Consider the following 18,922-nt stretch of genomic DNA (forward strand, 5'->3'; position numbering starts at 1 on the left):
AAGCCTCCAGTTCCAGCGATTAGATCAACAGCTACTTCAGATTGGAGATCAATCACCAAACAATGAACCTTTGGTTGATTTGCATTCAATGGCACAATTGAAAATTAATAACCTCATCCAAGCTATTCATTAAATGCCGTTAAACCCGTCAGGCAAGAGATATTTCAAATGCCGCATTCCATACATAATACGGTTGCACACTTTCCTTGCCTAATAATAAACAACAAAATTAACACAGCTATTTGCGCAAGTATTGGGAGGAGCTGGCTGAGAATCCTTGTAGTGAAACTGGGAAACCTGATTTTTATCACTCCCCCTCAGAGCTGACAACCTTAATCACGACCTTGCATCACATGACCTCCCACTAGGTAAAACAACCTGTTAACTCCATCGCCAATATTTATGGAATCAGTACACAAGCGTTTTTGTTTTAAAAAGGGGAGGAAATCACAACAGCTTTTAGAGACCTATAATGTTTTTCCTCCTGGGTTGCAGGCCGCAGTGTCCAGGTGATTAATCTTTATTTTTTGGGAGATTCCAGGACAATCTCAGAGGGTTGACCACATTATTCCCAACAGTGCCAATGGATCGAATATTGTACTGGGGCAGGACTGATTTCCCAATCGGAATTCCTGTAGTTAAAGCTTTGCGAAAGGACGGTAAGAATAAATTTGAAGCTTGTTGGTAAATCTCGCCAGATTTACATACTTAAGTGAGCAGATAGGCTCCCTGAAGTATGTTGCCGCCCGATGCTCCCGAGGCCCGGGAATGAATGCCTGCAGCTGGGAGACCTCGCCATGACACCGTTTAGTCCAGGTCCACACAAGCGTGATGCCCCCGATCTCTTTCTCCACTGACGAGTTAAGTGAGGCCTCAGTGGGTATTTCTTGCCAATGCCAGGAAAAGAGTCCCGTTTGATAGCAGGGTCGTTCTCGACACTGCAGGCGCAGAGAAACACCTGCTAACGGTGCCCAAAATGAGACTGTTTCCATCCCCCCCCCCCCACATTAAATCGCGTCACTGGTCTATCGGTGACTCCAGATCTGCAGCAATGTAGCTGCCCTCTCAAATGGCCTGCAAAACCACAAAAAACCCTATCTGTCATCTCCTCCAGGCCTGAAGCCCTCCAAGAACTCCAAGTTCCTCTCATTATAGCCTTGTGCACCCCTGATGTCCTTCACCCCACCACTGTCAACTGTGTCTCGGCCGCATGGGTGCTTAGTTCTGGAATTCCCTCCCGAAACCTCTCCGCCATTCCCTCCTCCATTAGGACAGTCTTTAAAATCTACTGCCGACCAAGGTTGGGACCCACCTGTCTCTTTCTTGGTCTTGCTGTTTAATCTTGTCTGATTACATCCTTGTGACACGGGAGTCAAACGGGTGTGGGGGGGGGGGGGGGGGGGGGGGGGGGGGGGGGATCTGACAGGAAAGTGGAACCGAGTCATACGGACTCTAAAAGTTAACTGCGTTTCTCTATCTACTGATGCAACCAGACCTGCTGAGTTTTTCCAACATTTTCTGTTTTTTATCCGAAATCAGGAACGTAACTTGGCTTCCCATTACAGAACGATTAGTCAGCCAACAACATCCAATAATCTGCTTAAACAAAAGGAAATGTCCTATCCTACATACATACATCATATGGTCGGTCATGTCATTTTGATTGGACATCTGTCCATTGACTCTCAAAGTACTTGGAATTAAAAATGAGACAACTCAGACCCAGCTTGCCTTGATTAATCATTTTGTGTCGGTGGAGCAAAAATGCATTTTTATTTTTATACGCTCACTTCAGCAACACACACGCATACACACGTACAAACAACCAGGCACACACACCCACCGACGCATACATACACACCGACGCACACATACACACCGACGCACACACACCCACTGACGCACACACATCCACCGATGCACACACACACACCGACGCACACACACCCACTGACGCACACACATCCACCGATGCACACACACACACCGACGCACACACACCCACTGACGCACACATATCCACCGATGCACACACACACACCGACACACACACACCCACTGACGCACACACACCCACTGACGCACACATATCCACCGATGCACACACACACACCGACACACACACACCCACTGACGCACACACACCCACTGACGCACACATATCCACCGATGCACACACACACACCGACGCACACACACCCACTGACGCACACATATCCACCGACGCACACACACACCGACACACACATACACACCGACGCACACATACACACCGACGCACACACACCCACCGACGCACACACACCCACCGACGCACACACACCCACCGACGCACACACACACACCGACGCACACACACACACCGACGCACACACACACCGACGCGCACACACCCACCGACGCACACACACCCACCGATGCACACACACCCACCGACGCACACACACCCACCGACGCACACTCCCACCGACGCACACACACCCACCGACGCACACTCCCACCGACGCACACACACCCACCGACGCACACTCCCACCGACGCACACACACCCACCGACGCACACACACCCACCGACGCACACTCCCACCGACGCACACACACCCACCGACGCACACTCCCACCGACGCACACACACCCACCGACGCACACACACCCACCGATGCACACTCCCACCGACGCACACACACACCCACCGACGCACACTCCCACCGACGCACACACACCCACCGACGCACACACACCCACCGATGCACACTCCCACCGACGCACACACACACCCACCGACGCACACACACACCGACGCACACACACCCACCCACCGACGCACACACACCCACCGACGCACACACACCCACCGATGCACACACACCCACCAATGCACACACACACACACACACACACACAATTTGATTGCTAGTGTTTTGGATAACTTACTCTGGTTCCCCACTGATTAAAACTGAATCAGGCCCGTGGTTATTTTCAACCAAGCAAACAGGCATATTGGGCCTATTGGCTTTTTTCCAGTTCCTTTTCTATTTGTTTTGATGGGTTTACTGCCAGCTGTCGTTAACAGTTAAATGAAGCCAAACCAGAATAAAACTACAATCTACAAAACGGTAATTTCAAAGTTGTTGACTTGACAGCTCAAGGACCGGTTCAAACCAGTTCACACTTTGTTTTCAACATTAACAATGCCACCTGAGCTCACTATAAGATGTGCTAGAATCAATCTTCCTGTAAACTACCAGGCATTACTGCAACGCGTATTCAAAATTTAGGCGGGGTTACAGGGATAGGGCGGGGAGTGGGTCTATGATGGGTACTCTTTCGGAGGGTCGGTGCAGGTTCAATGGGCCGAATGGCCTCCTTCTGCGCTGTAGAGATTCTATGATTCTATTGATAAAGAACATCAAAGAATGATTAAAAGCTTAATATGGAGGGAGTAATTAGAACACAAGTGAAAACTAGTTAGAAATATAAAAAGATAGTAAGAGTTTCTGCAGATATTTATGAAGGAGAAGAGTAAGGACGGTTACGGATCCGGGGGGGGCGGTACGTCATGGTCAGCGGGGCCCTGGATGGGGCACCGGTGGTTCTAGTCGACGTGTACGCACCCAACTGGGACGACACGAGCTTCATTAAAAAGACCATGGCAGAAATCCCGGACATAGCGACGCATCGACTAATCATGGGGGGGGGGACTTCAACTGTGTACAGGATCCAAAGACGGACAGATCAAACCCCAAAACGGGGAAAACCTCTAGCATGGCAAGGGAACTCAGTCACTTTATGGAGCAGATGGGAGCGGTGGACCCCTGGAGGTTCGCCCACCCGGAGGAGAAGGAATTCTCCTTCTTCTCCCCAGTACACAACGTATACACCAGAATTTACTTCTTTGTGGTGGGGAAAACGGTGCTTCCAGGGATAGACAAAGTGGAATACTCCGCAATTGTGATATCAGACCACGCTCCACACTACATGGACGTGCGGCTAGTGACGGGAAAGGCCCAGCGCCCCACATGGAGGTTGGACGGTGCCTTACTAGCTGACAAGGCCTTCAGCGAAAGGATAGCGCGGGCCATAGCAGAGTACAAGAACAACCAAAACGGGGAGGTCTCTCCCTCCACGTTCTGGGAAGCGCTAAAGGCCATACTAAGAGGGCAAATCATCGCTTTCAAAGCACAAAGAGATAGGGAGGAAAGGGTGGCTAGGCAGCGGCTGGTCGACTCCATACTGGAGGTAGACTGTAAATACTCCGAGGCCCCGACCATAGAGCTCCTGCAGAGAGGAAATAACTACAGAGGAACTTTGACCTGCTCTCCACCTGGAAAGCAGTGCACCAACTCCGCCAGGCGCGCGGGACCCTGTACGAACATGGAGACAAAGCCAGCCGCCTGTTGGCACACCAGCTGAGAAAGCAGGCAGCCATCAGAGAAATTGCACAAATCAGGGGTACCGGAGGCACATTGGAAACGGAACCAGAAAAGATTAACAAAACCTTCATGGCCTTCTACCAAGAGCTGTACACCTCAGAGCCCCCAAGGGGGGAGTCTGGGATGAAATGTTCCTTGATGGACTGGACATACCAGTCGTGGGAGAGGGCAGAAAACGGGGCCTGGAAGCACCACTAGCACTGGGAGAGATCATGGACAGCATTAGCTCCATGCAGACGGGGAAGGCGCCGGGACCGGACGGATTCCTGGCGGACTTCTACAAAAAATTTGTGACAGCGCTGGCCCCGCACCTGCGGGAGATGTTCACAGACTCGCTAGCTAGGGGCACACTGCCGCCCACGCTAGCACAGGCCTCAATCTCGCTGATACCTAAGAAAGACAAAGACCCAATGGAATGTGGGTCATACAGACCCATCTCACTGCGGAACGTAGACGCCAAAATACTGGCCAAAATCCTAGCCAAAAGGCTAGAAGACTGTGTACCTGAGGTGGTCACAGAGGACCAGACGGGCTTCGTCAAAGGTAGACAGCTTACCTCGAACATCAGGCGCCTGCTGAACGTGATAATGACCCCCTCCGAGGAGAGAACACAAGAGGTGATCGTCTCCCTGGACGCAGAAAAGGCCTTCGACAGAGTCGAATGGAAATACCTCATAGAGCTGTACCAAGGGCAATTATGATGCCATTAGACATGACTTAGGATGTGTTGGTTGGAGAAGTAGGCTGCAAGGGTTGGGCACACTGGATATGTGGAGCTTGTTCAAGGAACAGCTATTGCATGTTCTTGATAAGTACGTACCAGTCAGGCAGGGAGGAAGGGGTCGGGCGAGGGAACCGTGGTTTACCAAAGAAGTGGAATCTCTTGTTAAGAGGAAGAAGGAGGCCTATGTGAAGATGAGGCGTGAAGTTTCAGTTGGGGCGCTTGATAGTTACAAGGAAGCGAGGAAGGATCTAAAGAGAGAGCTGAGACGAGCAAGGAGGGGACATGAGAAGTCTTTGGCAGGTAGGATCAAGGAAAACCCAAAAGCTTTCTATAGGTATGTCAGGAATAAAAGAATGACTAGGGTAAGAGTAGGGCCAGTCAAGGACAGTGGTGGGAAGTTGTGTGTGGAGGCTGAGGAGATAAGCGAGATACTAAATGAATACTTTTCGTCAGTATTCACTCAAGAAAAAGATAATATTGTGGAGGAGAAGGCTGAGACCCAGGCTATTAGAATAGATGGCATTGAGGTGCGGAGGGAAGAAGTGTTGGCAATTCTGGACAAGGTGAAAATAGATAAGTCCCCGGGGCCGGATGGGATTTATCCTAGGATTCTCTGGGAAGCCAGGGAAGAGATTGCTGAGCCTTTGGCTTTGATTTTTAGGTCATCATTGGCTACAGGAATAGTGCCAGAGGACTGGAGGATAGCAAATGTGGTCCCTCTGTTCAAGAAGGGGAGTAGAGATAACCCCGGTAACTATAGGCCGGTGAGCCTAACGTCTGTGGTGGGTAAAGTCTTGGAGAGGATTATAAAAGATACGATTTATAATCATCTAGATAGGAATAATATGATTAGGGACAGTCAGCATGGTTTTGTGAAGGGTAGGTCATGCCTCACAAACCTTATCGAGTTCTTTGAGAAGGTGACTGAACAGGTAGACGAGGGTAGAGCAGTTGATGTGGTGTATATGGATTTCAGTAAAGCGTTTGATAAGGTTCCCCACGGTCGGCTATTGCAGAAAATACGGAGGCTGGGGATTGAGGGTGATTTAGAGATGTGGATCAGAAATTGGCTAGTTGAAAGAAGACAGAGAGTGGTAGTTGATGGGAAATGTTCAGAATGGAGTTCAGTTACGAGTGGCGTACCACAAGGATCTGTTCTGGGGCCGTTGCTGTTTGTCATTTTTATAAATGACCTAGAGGAGGGCGCAGAAGGATGGGTGAGTAAATTTGCAGACGACACTAAAGTCGGTGGAGTTGTAGACAGTGCGGAAGGATGTTGCAGGTTACAGAGGGACATAGATAAGCTGCAGAGCTGGGCTGAGAGGTGGCAAATGGAGTTTAATGTGGAGAAGTGTGAGGTGATTCACTTTGGAAAGAATAACAGAAATGCGGAATATTTGGCTAATGGTAAAATTCTTGGTAGTGTGGATGAGCAGAGGGATCTCGGTGTCCATGTACATAGATCCCTGAAAGTTGCCACCCAGGTTGATAGGGTTGTGAAGAAGGCCTATGGTGTGTTGGCCTTTATTGGTAGAGGGATTGAGTTCCGGAGCCATGAGGTCATGTTGCAGTTGTACAAAACTCTAGTACGGCCGCATTTGGAGTATTGCGTACAGTTCTGGTCGCCTCATTATAGGAAGGACGTGGAAGCTTTGGAACGGGTGCAGAGGAGATTTACCAGGATGTTGCCCGGTATGGAGGGAAAATCTTATGAGGAAAGGCTGATGGACTTGAGGTTGTTTTCGTTAGAGAGAAGAAGGTTAAGAGGTGACTTAATAGAGGCATACAAAATGATCAGAGGGATAGATAGGGTGGACAGCGAGAGCCTTCTCCCGCGAATGGAGGTGGCTAGCACGAGGGGACATAGCCTTAAATTGAGGGGTAATAGATATAGGACAGAGGTCAGAGGTGGGTTTTTTACGCAAAGAGTAGTGAGGCCGTGGAATGCCCTACCTGCAACAGTAGTGAACACGCCAACATTGAGGGCATTTAAAAATTTATTGGATAAGCATATGGATGATAAGGGCATAGTGTAGGTTAGATGGCCTTTAGATTTTTTCCATGTCGGTGCAACATCGAGGGCCGAAGGGCCTGTACTGCGCTGTATCATTCTATGTTCTATGTTCTATGTTCTAGAGGTACTGGAGTGGTTCGGGCTTGGAACAGGGTTCACTGCTTTGGTAAAGCTCCTATACAACGCTCCCATGGCGAGTGTACGGACCAACAATACCAACTCCCAATACTTCCAACTGCACAGGGGCACCAGACAAGGATGCCCACTGTCCCCGCTGCTGTTCGTCCTAGCGATCGAACCGCTAGCAATCGCGCTCAGGGCAGCAGAAAGTTGGAGGGGGATCCGAAGGGGCGGCAGAGAGCACAGATTCTCACTCTATGCGGATGATCTGCTCCTCTACATTTCGGACCCACAGAGCAGCTTGGACGGAATCATCGCGTTCCTGAAAGAGTTTGGAGCCGTCTCGAGCTACAAACTCAACATGAGCAAAAGCGAGATCTTCCCAGTACACCCGCAGGGGGTGGGGGGGGGGGGGTGTGTGTGTGTGTGTGTGTGTGTGTGTGTGTGTGTGTGTGTGTGTGTGTGGCAGCACTAACGGGACTGCTGTTTAAACAAGCCCGACACAAATTCCGCTACCTGGGGATCTAAATAGCCCATGACTGGAAAGGGATCCACAAATGGAACCTCACCAGTCTGACGGTGGAAGTAAAAAAGGACCTGCAAAGATGGAACACACTCCCACTCTCCCTCGCGGGGAGAGTCCAGACGATCAAAATGAATGTACTGCCCAGGTTCCTCTTCCTGTTTAGATCCATTCCAATCTACATCCCCAAGGCCTTTTTCAAAGCGCTGGACAAACTAATCATGACGTTCGTATGAGGGGGTAAAAATGCCAGGATCCCAAAGAAGGTCCTACAAAAAACAAAATCCAGGGGGGGGCTAGCCCTCCCAAATCTACAATTCTACCACTGGGCGGCAACAGCCGAGCGAGTAAGGGGATGGATACAGGAGCCAGAGGCCGAGTGGGTGCGTGCGGAGGAGGCCTCCTGCGTGGGGACCTCCCTCCAGGCCCTCGCCATGGCAGCACTCCCATCCCCACCCAAAAAACACTCCAGCAGCCCAGTGGTGATAGCCACCCTCCAATCCTGGAACCAACTGCGGCAGCAATTTGGCCTGACCAAAATGTCTGACAAAGCTCCCATCTGCAACAACCATAGGTTCACACCAGCACTGACTGACGCCACCTTCAAAAGGTGGAGGCAGGACGGAGGGACACTGACAGTCAGGGACCTATACATGGACGGCAGGATCGCAACACTGGACGAACTGACAGAGAAATTTTGGCTAGCCAGGGGGAACGAGCTACGGTATCTGCAGCTCAAAAACTTCTTACAAAAGGAGACAAGGACGTACCCACAACCGCCACGACAGACACTACTGGAAGACCTACTGGACGCCAGTACCCTAGATAAAGGGAGCTGTAGTGACATGTACGACCGACTGACAGAAAGGGCCGACACCATACTGGACGCAACAAGAAAGAATTGGGAGGAGGACCTGGGGATTGAGATAGGATGGGGACTCTGGAGCGAAGCACTGCATAGGGTCAACTCCACCGCCACGTGCGCAAGGCTCAGCCTGGCGCAGCTAAAACTGGTACATAGAGCCCACCTAACAAGAACCCTTATGAGTAGGTTCTTCCCGGAGGTGGAGGATAGATGTGAACGGTACCAAGTAGGCCCGGCCAACCACGCCCACATGTTCTGGTCTTGCCCCAGGCTTGCGGGGTACCGGTCAGCCTTCTTCGAGGCCATGTCCAAAGTGGTGGGGGTGAGGGTGGAGCCATGCCCGATAGTGGAGGTCTTCGGGGTCTCGGACCAGCCAGATCTATTCCTGGGGAGGAGGGCGGACGCCCTTGCCTTTGCCTCCCTGATTGTCCGCCGTAGAATCCTGTTTGGCTGGCGGTCAGCAGCACCACCCAGAGCTGCAGACTGGCTGTCCGACCTCTCGGAATCTCTCCAAATGGAGAAAATCAAATTCTCCATCCGAGGGTCGGACGACGGCTTCCACAGAATGTGGGAGCCATTCACGCGACTGATCCAGGACCTGTTTGTGGCCAACGAACAAGAGGAAGAATAGCCAGGTAGCCAAGAATCAGGGGAGGGTAGCCAAGGCATGAAAGGGAGAGAGGGACTGAGAGGAAGGGGGGCGGGGGGGGGGGGGGGGTGCTAAACCTGAAGAAAGAAAGGCGAACCATGGTGGGGGGGGAGGGGGGGTGGAGACAGCTGAACTTGAGGAGGGAGGGGCAAACCATGGAGGGAGGGGGGACAGGAGAGGAGAACCGGCGGGATGGGGCACGGGGCAGCGAAACGGGAGTCGAAAGGAGGGCACGGGGTGCCAAAACGTGCATGACCTCTCCAGGAGCGGGGAACGAGGAGGTTGGGGATGGAGGACGGGAGGAGCAGCGGAGGCGAGAGCCGTCCGGGAGAGGCGGGCGACAGCGGCACGCGACCCGGCCAGCTGTCGCACACTGTGGTTATCTCCCCGGCACCCAAATGTATATTTGTCCCCCCCCCAGGCCCCACCACCCCTGCCCCCCCTTCCCCGCCACCCCCCCCCCCCCCCCCACCCCCCCGCGCAAACAGTCGCGAACTTACGTGGTGTAAATAATTCGGCCAGATGCACAGAGCTGCCGCTGTCGAGCTGGTGCACAGTACCCCACCAGTTAGTCTATTTCATATTTTATTGTATTCTATGTTGGGGTGTGCCCTTCTCTTCTAAATATGTGTATATATATAGATATATGTTTCTTATTCTGTGTACATAACGGTAATTATACCTTGTTCAAAAACCCAATAAAACATTTATTTTTTAAAAAATGAAGGAGAAGAGTAAGGGAAGTGAACATTGTCCTTTAGAAAGTGAGCATGGCGAATTAATAATAGAAATTGAGAGGGCAGGCACATTCAACAGCTATTTTGCACAGGTCTTCACTGCAGAGTATACAAATTCCAGAAATAATTGTGAATCTGGAGGTGAAAGGGAGGGAGGAACTTAAAACAAAGACTATCACCAGGGACAGGGTACTGAGAAAATGATTCAAACTGAAAGCTGACAAGTCCCCAGGTCCTGATGGACTTCCTCCTCGGGTCTTAAAAGAAGAAGTTGCTGAGAGTCGATGCGATGGTTTAATTTCCCCCAAATCTCTAGAATGTGGAAAGGTCCAATCAAATTGGAAACAAGCAAATGTCACTCCTCAATTCAAGGAAGGAGGGAGACAGAAAGCAGGAAACTACAGGTCAGTTAGCTGTACATCTGTCGTAGGGAAGTTGCTGGAATCTATTATTAAGGAGGTTATAGCGGGGAACTTAAAAAATCTCAATGCAATCATGCAGAGTCAACATGGTTTTGTAAAGGGGAAATCATGTTTGACTAATTTATTAAGAGTTCTTTGAGGAAATAACAGGAAATGTGGATAAAGAGAACCTGTGGATGTGCTATTCCTAGATTTCCAAAAGACATTTGACAAGGTGCTACATCAAAGGTAACAATGCAAAATAAGAGCTCATGATGTATGGGGTAACATGTCAGCATTGATGGAGGATTGGTTAGCTAACAGGATACAGAGAGTAGGGGAAAATAGATTTTCAGGTCGGCAAGATGTGACAAGTGCAGTGGTACAGGCAGGGCCGGCTCAAGGCACCGGCAACTCGGGCAGTCGCCCGGGGCGCCATGTGCTGGGGGGCGCCAGAGACTCGGGTCCCGCGCATGCGCAGTTGGGCCGGCGCCAACCAGCGCATGCGCGGTGGCCGCCCTCCCCCAAGGCGCCCCCCCCCCGGTCCGCCCGCCCGCTCGGTCCGCCCGCCCGCTCGGTCCGCTCCCCCCCTCGGTCCGCTCCCCCCCTCGGTCCTCCCCCCCCGCCCCCCCCTCTCGGGTCCGCCCGCCCCCCCCCTCGGGTCCGCCCCCCCCCCTCGGGTCCGCCCCCCCCTGCCCCCCCCTCGGGTCCGCCCCCCCTGCCCCCCCCCCTCGGGTCCGCCCCCCCTGCCCCCCTCGGGTCCGCCCCCCCCCCCCCCGGCCCCACCCCCCACCCCCCCCCCCCCCCCCCCAAGGGCGCCGAAGTTCAGCTTGCCCGGGGCGCCAGCAACCCTATGGCCGGCGCTGGGTACAGGGATCAGTGCTGGGGGCCTCAATCATTAACAATTCATATCAATGACTTGGATGAAAGGACCAAATGTATGGTTGATGGATGTGCTGATGACACAATAACTGTTAGGAAAGTAAGTTGTGAAGAGGACATAAAGGGCGGGGTTCTCTCATTCCCCCAGCAGAGTGTCCACGCCGTCGCAAACGGCGTCACGTTTTACAACGGCGTGAACGGGCGGGATTAATTCAGGCCCCTACAGGGGACCATCTGCCGATCCCGGCGTGAACTGGCCGCCACGGGATCCGCACATGCGCAGTGGCGCCGGCGCCAACACGAGTATGCGCAGTGGCCTCCTTCAACGCGCCGGCCCCGACGCAATATGCGCAGGGCTATAGGGGCCGACACGTAGGAAATGAGTCCCTCAGGCATGCCGATCAATGGGCCCCGATAATGGGCCACCACATCAGAGACCCCCCCCCCCCAACACCCCCCTCCCACCCCCGGGGTCAGAGCCCCCCTCACTCTCCAACGTGGCCCGGTCGCGGGGATTCTCCGGCCAGGCACAGGGCTAAGAGAATCCCGCCCAAAGAGTCTGGAAGGGGATCTAAACAGATTAAGTGAGTGGGTAAAAATTTGGCAGATGGAGTATAATGTGGGAAAAGGTGAACTGGTCCAATTTGGCAGGAAGAATGGAAATGCAGCATATCATTTAAATGGAGAGAGATTGCAGAGCTCGGAGGTACAGAGGGATCTGAATCTCCTGGTACATGAATCAGGAGAGGTTAGTATGCAGGTGTGGCAATGATTATGAAGCAAATAGAATGTTGTTGTTTATTGTAAGGGGAATGGAATATAAATGTCAGGATGTCACTAACCTACAGTTAGTGAGAACACATCTCGGAGCATTGGTCGCCTTTGTGAAGAAATGATATAAACACATTAGAAGCAGTTCAGAGAAGGTCCACATGACTAATATCCGGGATGAAGGAGGACATTATCTTGAGGAAAGGTTGGATAGGCTGTGCCTGTATCCGTTGGAGTTTAGAGGACTGAGAGGTGATCTTATTGGGACATACAAGATCCTGAGGGGACATGACAGCATATATGCTGAATGTTTCCCCAGTGGGAGAGACTACAGTTCGGGAATTAATAATGGAAGAATAAGGGGTCACTCATTTAAGATGAAGATGAGAAGATATTATTTCTCAAGACGGTCATAAGTCTTTGGATCTCTCTTGCCCTGACAGCGATGGAGGCGGGGTCAGTGACTATTTTTAAGGCAGAGGTGGATAGATCTTTTTTTAAAAATAAACATTTTATTGAGGTATTTTTTGGTTTAATAACAACAATAAAATAAATAATATACATTAAACCATGAACATAGTACAAAAGCCATTTACCTCATGTACAGGCTCCACCCTTATTAACCCCCTACTCTAATCTAAACTTCTCCACCCCCCCCTTCACTCCCGTCCGCTGACGATTAATTTCCCGCAAAGAAGTCGACGAACGGTTGTCACCCCCGGGTGAACCCTAACAATGACCCTCTCAAGGTGAACTTGATTTTCTCCAAACAGAGAAAGCTAGCCGTGTCCGATAGACAGGTCTCCGACTTCAGGGGCTTTGGGTCCCTCAATGCCAATAGTATCTGTCTCCGGGCTACCAGGGAAGCAAAGGCCAGATCGTCTGCCTCTTTCTCCTCCTGGACTCCCGGATCTTCCAACACCCCGAAAATCGCCACCTCTGGACTCAGCGCCACCCTTGTTTTTAACACTGTGGACATGATGTTCGCAAACTCCGGCCAAATTCCCCGAAGCTTTGGACATGTCCAAAACATGTGGACATGGTTCGCTGTTCCTCCCGCACATTTTGCGCACCAGTCCTCCACCCCAAAGAATCTGCTCATCCGGGCCACTGTCATGTGAGCCCGGTGCACAACCTTAAATTGTACCAGGCTGAGCCAGGCACATGTTGCAGAGGCGTTGAGAGGTGGATAGATCCTTGACTAACAAAGGAGTCAAAGGTTATCGTGGGAGGTAGAATGTGGAGTGATCATAGAATTGACAGTGCAGAAGGAGGCCATTCGGCCCATCGAGTCTGCACCGGCTCTAGGAAAGAGCACCCTACCCAAGCCTACACCTCCACCCTATCCCCTGAACCCAGTTACCCCACCCAACACAAAGGGCAAGTTTGGACACTAAGGACAATTTATCATGGCCAATCCACCTAACCTGCATATCTTTGGACTGTGGGAGGAAACCGGAGCACCCGGAGGAAACCCACGCAGACACAGGAGAACGTGCAGACTCCACACAGACAGTGACCCAAGCCGGGTATCGAACCTGGGACCCTGGAGCTGTGAAGCAATTGTGCTAACCACTATGCTACCGTGAAGCCACAATCCGATCAGCCAACAACTTAATGAATGGCACTGTAGAGATAGATATGTAGAGACAGGTATGACCCACTCTTCTGCAATTTTCACACAGTCGGGCCACTCAGAGGAGTCATGATCTGAGTCTGCATGACGGGACTCTTTAAAAGGTGAGCTCCAAAAGGTCCTTCTCATGTCCCTATGCCAAGCTATGGCACTCCATCCACCCGTTTGCCCTCCCCATACCCCTATGTCCCTCCACTCACACTCATGCCCTCTATGTAAAGCTATGGCATTTCTATGTTCAATAAAGAGTGGCAGTAGCGTGTGTTAAAAAAGCTTTCAAAAAAGTCACTTACTTTTACTACAGGGCAATAATAATGTCAATCATAGAGACTCTTATCAATGACAGAAGCCACAAGGCTTGAAACCACTTAATCTTGTATAAATAAACATTTTGAAATTGACGACAAAGATTCAAGAGTCAGAGCTGGCAAGGCAGCAATATTTTCTCTGGACCTCAGGTGTTCCAACAAGAGTAATGGATTTCTGGTTCTCAGCCAAGTCTCATTATGTATTCTTAGCCGAGAGCCTAGTAATCTAGAGGAAAGCCTCGACCCCTTTCCCAGGTCAGTTGGCCCAATTCCAGACCGCACCCACCCTCCCGGCAATGCAGATCCCACCTTTGCGGGCACATTCTCTCCAAGCCAAGAGCAGACCCTTGCTACACGCCAAGTCCTGCTTGGGCTTGGGAAACCTTTTCTCTCACATTAGTCGTATCTCACCGTGCATTATTACCTGTTCTAGTTTGCCAGATACAGGCAAAATCTTCGGGGGGTTGCTTGGCTCTCTGTACTGTGGAGGCATGTTCCTCTCATTGTTGTTAGTTACATCAGTTTTAGTTCTGTCGCCTGTGCGATGGTCCCCGTTAATGTATAAAGAATTAGGCATTTTCTCGGGCTTGAAGCATTTTTCATCAGTCGAGAAGCGTTTCGAGAATTCCCGGGAAGTGTACCCATTCCTCAGACCATCGTGCTGCTGCCGACTGCTGTTCTGGGTGTGGCCTTTTCGGCTGTTGCTGTTCACGCTTTTCATTGCAAATTCCTGTTCGTTGGCGACACCACTGCCAACACTTCCCATAATGCCCTGGGAGTAACCTGGGTCAGCGGATCTGGGGGAGAACGCAGGATACGCCTCACAGCTGTGGTAACCGGGTTCACTGGTTGCCGAAAGCATTTGAAGTTTTGCCATCTTGTCTCAGGAGCAATGGAGTGGCATCAGTCTGCGGCACTGAAAGGGAAAGAGAAACAGGTGAGTTCCCACAGTCACAAGAACAGCGGATAATTTAATAATAATGATCTTTATTATTGTCACTAGTAGGCTTACATTAACGCTGCAATGACGTTATTGTTAAAATCCCCAAATCGCCACATTCCGACGTCTGTTCGGGTACACGGAGGGAGAATTCAGAATGTCCAATTCACCTGACAGGCACGCCTTTCGGGATTTGTGGGATGAAACCGGAGCACCCTAAGCAAACCCACGCAGACACAGGGAGAGCATGCAGATTCCGCACAGACAGTATGGGTTCAAATCCCGCCATGGCAGCTATTGGAATTTACATTCAACGAACTAATGTGGAATAAAAAGCTAGCCTGAGCATGGACTGTTGTAAAAACACTTCTGCATAACTTTCCTGTTCCTCTTCAAAATAGTACCACGGAATCTTTTGCATCCACCCGGGCAGGTGGACAGGGCTTAAGTTTCACGTCTCCTCCAAAAGACTGCACCTTCAGCAGGATAGTCCTTTCTTTTTGTGCTCAAGTCCTAGAGTGTGTCTTGAACCCAGAACTTTGTGATTCAGAGGAGAGTGTGCTACCAACTGAGCTACAGTTGAAACCCTAGACACAAGAAAGTTTGAGGTGGGAGAAAAGTATTTACATGGAGAGCTGGGAGTGTTGGGGGGTGGGGGGGGGGGGGGGGTACATCCAGCTTGGCATAAAAAGCAACATTCAGTACACATTCATCAGTTAAAAGCTGCTTCAGATTGACAAACCGGTCGTGTCAAAGCACACTGTGCAGTCATGTCCTCTAAACCTTTCAAATACACTTGACAAGAAAGATTCATCAACAAACATTAGAACTGTCAACAGCTTGATGGAAACTTTTCCGCTGTGTATCTTCTGCTTATGTAATGTTTCTATTTGGAATAAGTCATCAAGGTTTTGTTTCTTAAATTTCCTGTGGGATTTTACAAAGCATCTGCTTTAAGAGCAGTGACATCGCTCGGCAGTCTGATTTTGTCAGTCTTCCTGGTACCTGCCTCCCCACTGATTAACTCTCTGCGCGTGAAGAGCAGGTGCTCATTCCACCTTCCTCAGCTGGTCATTGCTCTGTCTGATTTTAAATGAGGCAGTTCACCAGCCCCAGCCCAACGCTTTTACCTATTACACTGCATGTTACAAATCTCGTTGTGCTGTTCCTCAAACAGAAATCAGTAAACTAGAAACTTCAGGCACTCCTCTTGAACTGATATTATCTCCAGGATATAGTTATCATCTCTTTAATTTGGACTATAAGTGATGCCATAGCAAATAGATTCATAGAGGGTTACAGCACAGAAGCAGGCCATTCGGCCCATCATGTCTATGTCAGCCAACAAAGATTTGACAAAACAAATCCCATTTTCCAGCGCATTGCCCACAGCCTTGGAGGTTATTGATGTGTTATCTATGTTGGTCTAACATCGACTGCAACTGGATGCAGTAAAACGAGAAACAGGTTTCCGACACAGGAGATGGTCCAACACTGTTTTTGAACCTGCTGATTGCTGTACATAATCTGCTGTGGGTTGACACTGTATTAACCTAACTGATAACCTCCTACTGGCGTGACCAGACTAGCTCTCTACCACATGGTGATGATGTTCATTGGCCTGTGCACTGTGACGATCTCCCTAGCTATGAGAGTGGGAGGGCCTTAATTCGCTGTGGGCTTTATAGTTGTGGTGTCCTGTCTGGTGATTGGCTGTTCTGTGTCGTGAGTGTTCATTGGTTATCCTGTGTGTCAATCATTGCCTGTCTGCATCTCATGATATACATGAGTGGATATTATGACATCTCCCCCTTTTAAAATAAATTTTGGAACATGGCTGGAAATGCATGCATACCTATGTACAAGTAACTATGTACAAGTGGGAAATGAATGAACATATGTACATGGGAAGGTGTCTATCGTGCAGATACAGAGCAAACTGAACAAAATTTACAAGATTTAAGTCTATAGATTCAGTCTTTGTGGTGGGCGACGAATTCTTGTCGATCGCCGCAGAGGTGGAGGGGGGGACGCCGGCACCTGGACAGGCGGGATGGCTTCCATCCCGGTGGCCTTGTGGACAGGTGGGATCGCTGCCAGATCGGTGGCCTCATGATGCAAGACGTCCGGAGGAGGCATGATGACATGCGGAGAAGTGCGGTCGTGTGATGGGCAGGGAACTTTACGCAGCGCCCTCCTGTTGCACCGTAAAATGGAACCATCAGCCATTTGGACAACGAAAGACCTGGGAGCAGCCTGTCTGACGACAACAGCTGGAGCTGACCAACCTCCCTCAGGCAGCTGAACGCGAACAACATCGTCTGGAGCCAGCGCAGGCAGATCCGTGGCATGAGCATCATACGTGATCTTTTGCTGCACCTTCTGCAGCACCGTGAGGTGGTCAACGTCTGGAACATGGATGGCTGGAACAGTCGTCCTCAGGTTGCGGTTCATGAGCAACTGCGCCGGAGACAAACCAGTCGACAAAGGGGTTGCCCTATATGCCAGTAGCGCCAGGTTGAAATCCGAGGCTGAGTCTGCAGCCTTGCACAGCAACCGCTTGACAATATGGACCCCTTTCTCATCCCATTTTATTGCGGGTAATGGGGACTGGATGTGATATGATTAAAGTGGTAGGATCATGCAAAGTCGGACCACTCTTGGCTGTAGAAACATGGACCGTTGTCACTCATTACCGTGAGTGGTATCCCATGCCTGGCAAACGTCTCTTTGCGGCTTTGATGACTGACTTGGATGTGAGGCCCGACAGTTTCACCACTTCCGGGTAGCTGGAGAAGTAGTCGACCAGGAGCATGTAATCACGCCCATTGGCGCGAAAGAGGTCTATCCCCACCTTGGACCATGGAGAGGTCACGATCTCGTGCTGTTGCAGCGTTTCCTTGGGCTGAGCCGGTTGAAACTTCTGGCATGTTGGGCAGTTGAGGACTGTGTTGGCAATGTCCTGGCTGATGCCAGGCCAGTTAACTGCCTGCCGAGCTCTGCGTCGACATTTCTCGGCCCCCAGGTGACCCTCATGGATCTGTCTGAGCACCATGTTTTGTATGCTTTGGGGAATGACGATTCTATCTAGTTTAAGAAGGATCCCCTCAACAACCGTCAGCTCGTCCTTAACGTTAAAGAACTGGGGGCACTGCCATTTGCCAGCCATGGGCGAGGTGCTTCATCACACGCTGCAGTAGGAGATCTTTGGCAGTTTCTTCGCGTATTTGTATAACTCGTTCATCAGTGGCTGGGAGGTTGCAGGCACACAACTGCACCTGTGCTTCAATGTGGCGAAAGAAGTCGCCCTGTTCACACGGCGTGGTGACGGATCGGGATAGGGCATCCGCGACGATCAGCTCCTTACCCAGTGTGTAGACGAGTTCGAAGTTATATCGGCGAAGACGAAGAAGAATTCGCTGCAGCCGAGGTGTCATGTCATTTAAATCCTTTTGGATTATGTGGACTAAAGGCCTGTGATCTGTTTCCACTGTGAACTTTGGCAGTTCTTATCGTAGTCATGAAGCTTGACTATTCCTGTCAGGAGACCCAAGCACTCCTTTTCGATCTGGGCATACCGTTGTTCGGTCGGAGTCATGGCCCTGGAGGCGTATGCCACTGGAGCCGAGGACGAGGAGTCGTCTCGCTGGAGGTACACCGCCCCAATGCCGTCCTGGCTTGCGTCTGTGGATAACTCGGTATCCTTGGTTTGGTTAAAGAATGCCAGTACTGGGGCTGTGGTGAGCTTCACCTTCAGCTCAAGCCACTCCACTTGCTGTGCGGGAAGCCACTGGAACACTGTCGACTTTTTTACGAGATGCCGAGGGCTGTGGTGTGGGATGCCATGTTGGGAATGAATTTCCCGAGAAAATTCACCAGCCCGAGGAAATGGAGGACCGCCTTTTTGTCCTCTGGGATG

At 50.9% G+C, this 18,922-nt stretch overlaps 1 protein-coding gene across 5 annotated transcripts in view; it reads right to left on the reverse strand.

Annotated features, from left to right (window-relative positions):
* LOC119963895 (leucine zipper putative tumor suppressor 3-like) overlaps positions 1-18,922 on the reverse strand; it is a 293,965-nt gene that overhangs the window by 34,414 nt on the left and 240,629 nt on the right. For all 5 annotated transcript variants that reach the window (XM_038793275.1, XM_038793273.1, XM_038793277.1 and 2 more), the window contains one exon: positions 14,488-14,979. In XM_038793275.1, coding sequence (XP_038649203.1) covers positions 14,488-14,940 — 453 coding nt within the window. In that variant the 5' untranslated portion in view covers positions 14,941-14,979. The remainder of the gene's footprint in view (positions 1-14,487; positions 14,980-18,922) is intronic.

This window comes from Scyliorhinus canicula, chromosome 3 (genome assembly GCF_902713615.1).
Source record: "Scyliorhinus canicula chromosome 3, sScyCan1.1, whole genome shotgun sequence".
NCBI classification, from domain to species: Eukaryota; Metazoa; Chordata; class Chondrichthyes; order Carcharhiniformes; family Scyliorhinidae; genus Scyliorhinus; species Scyliorhinus canicula.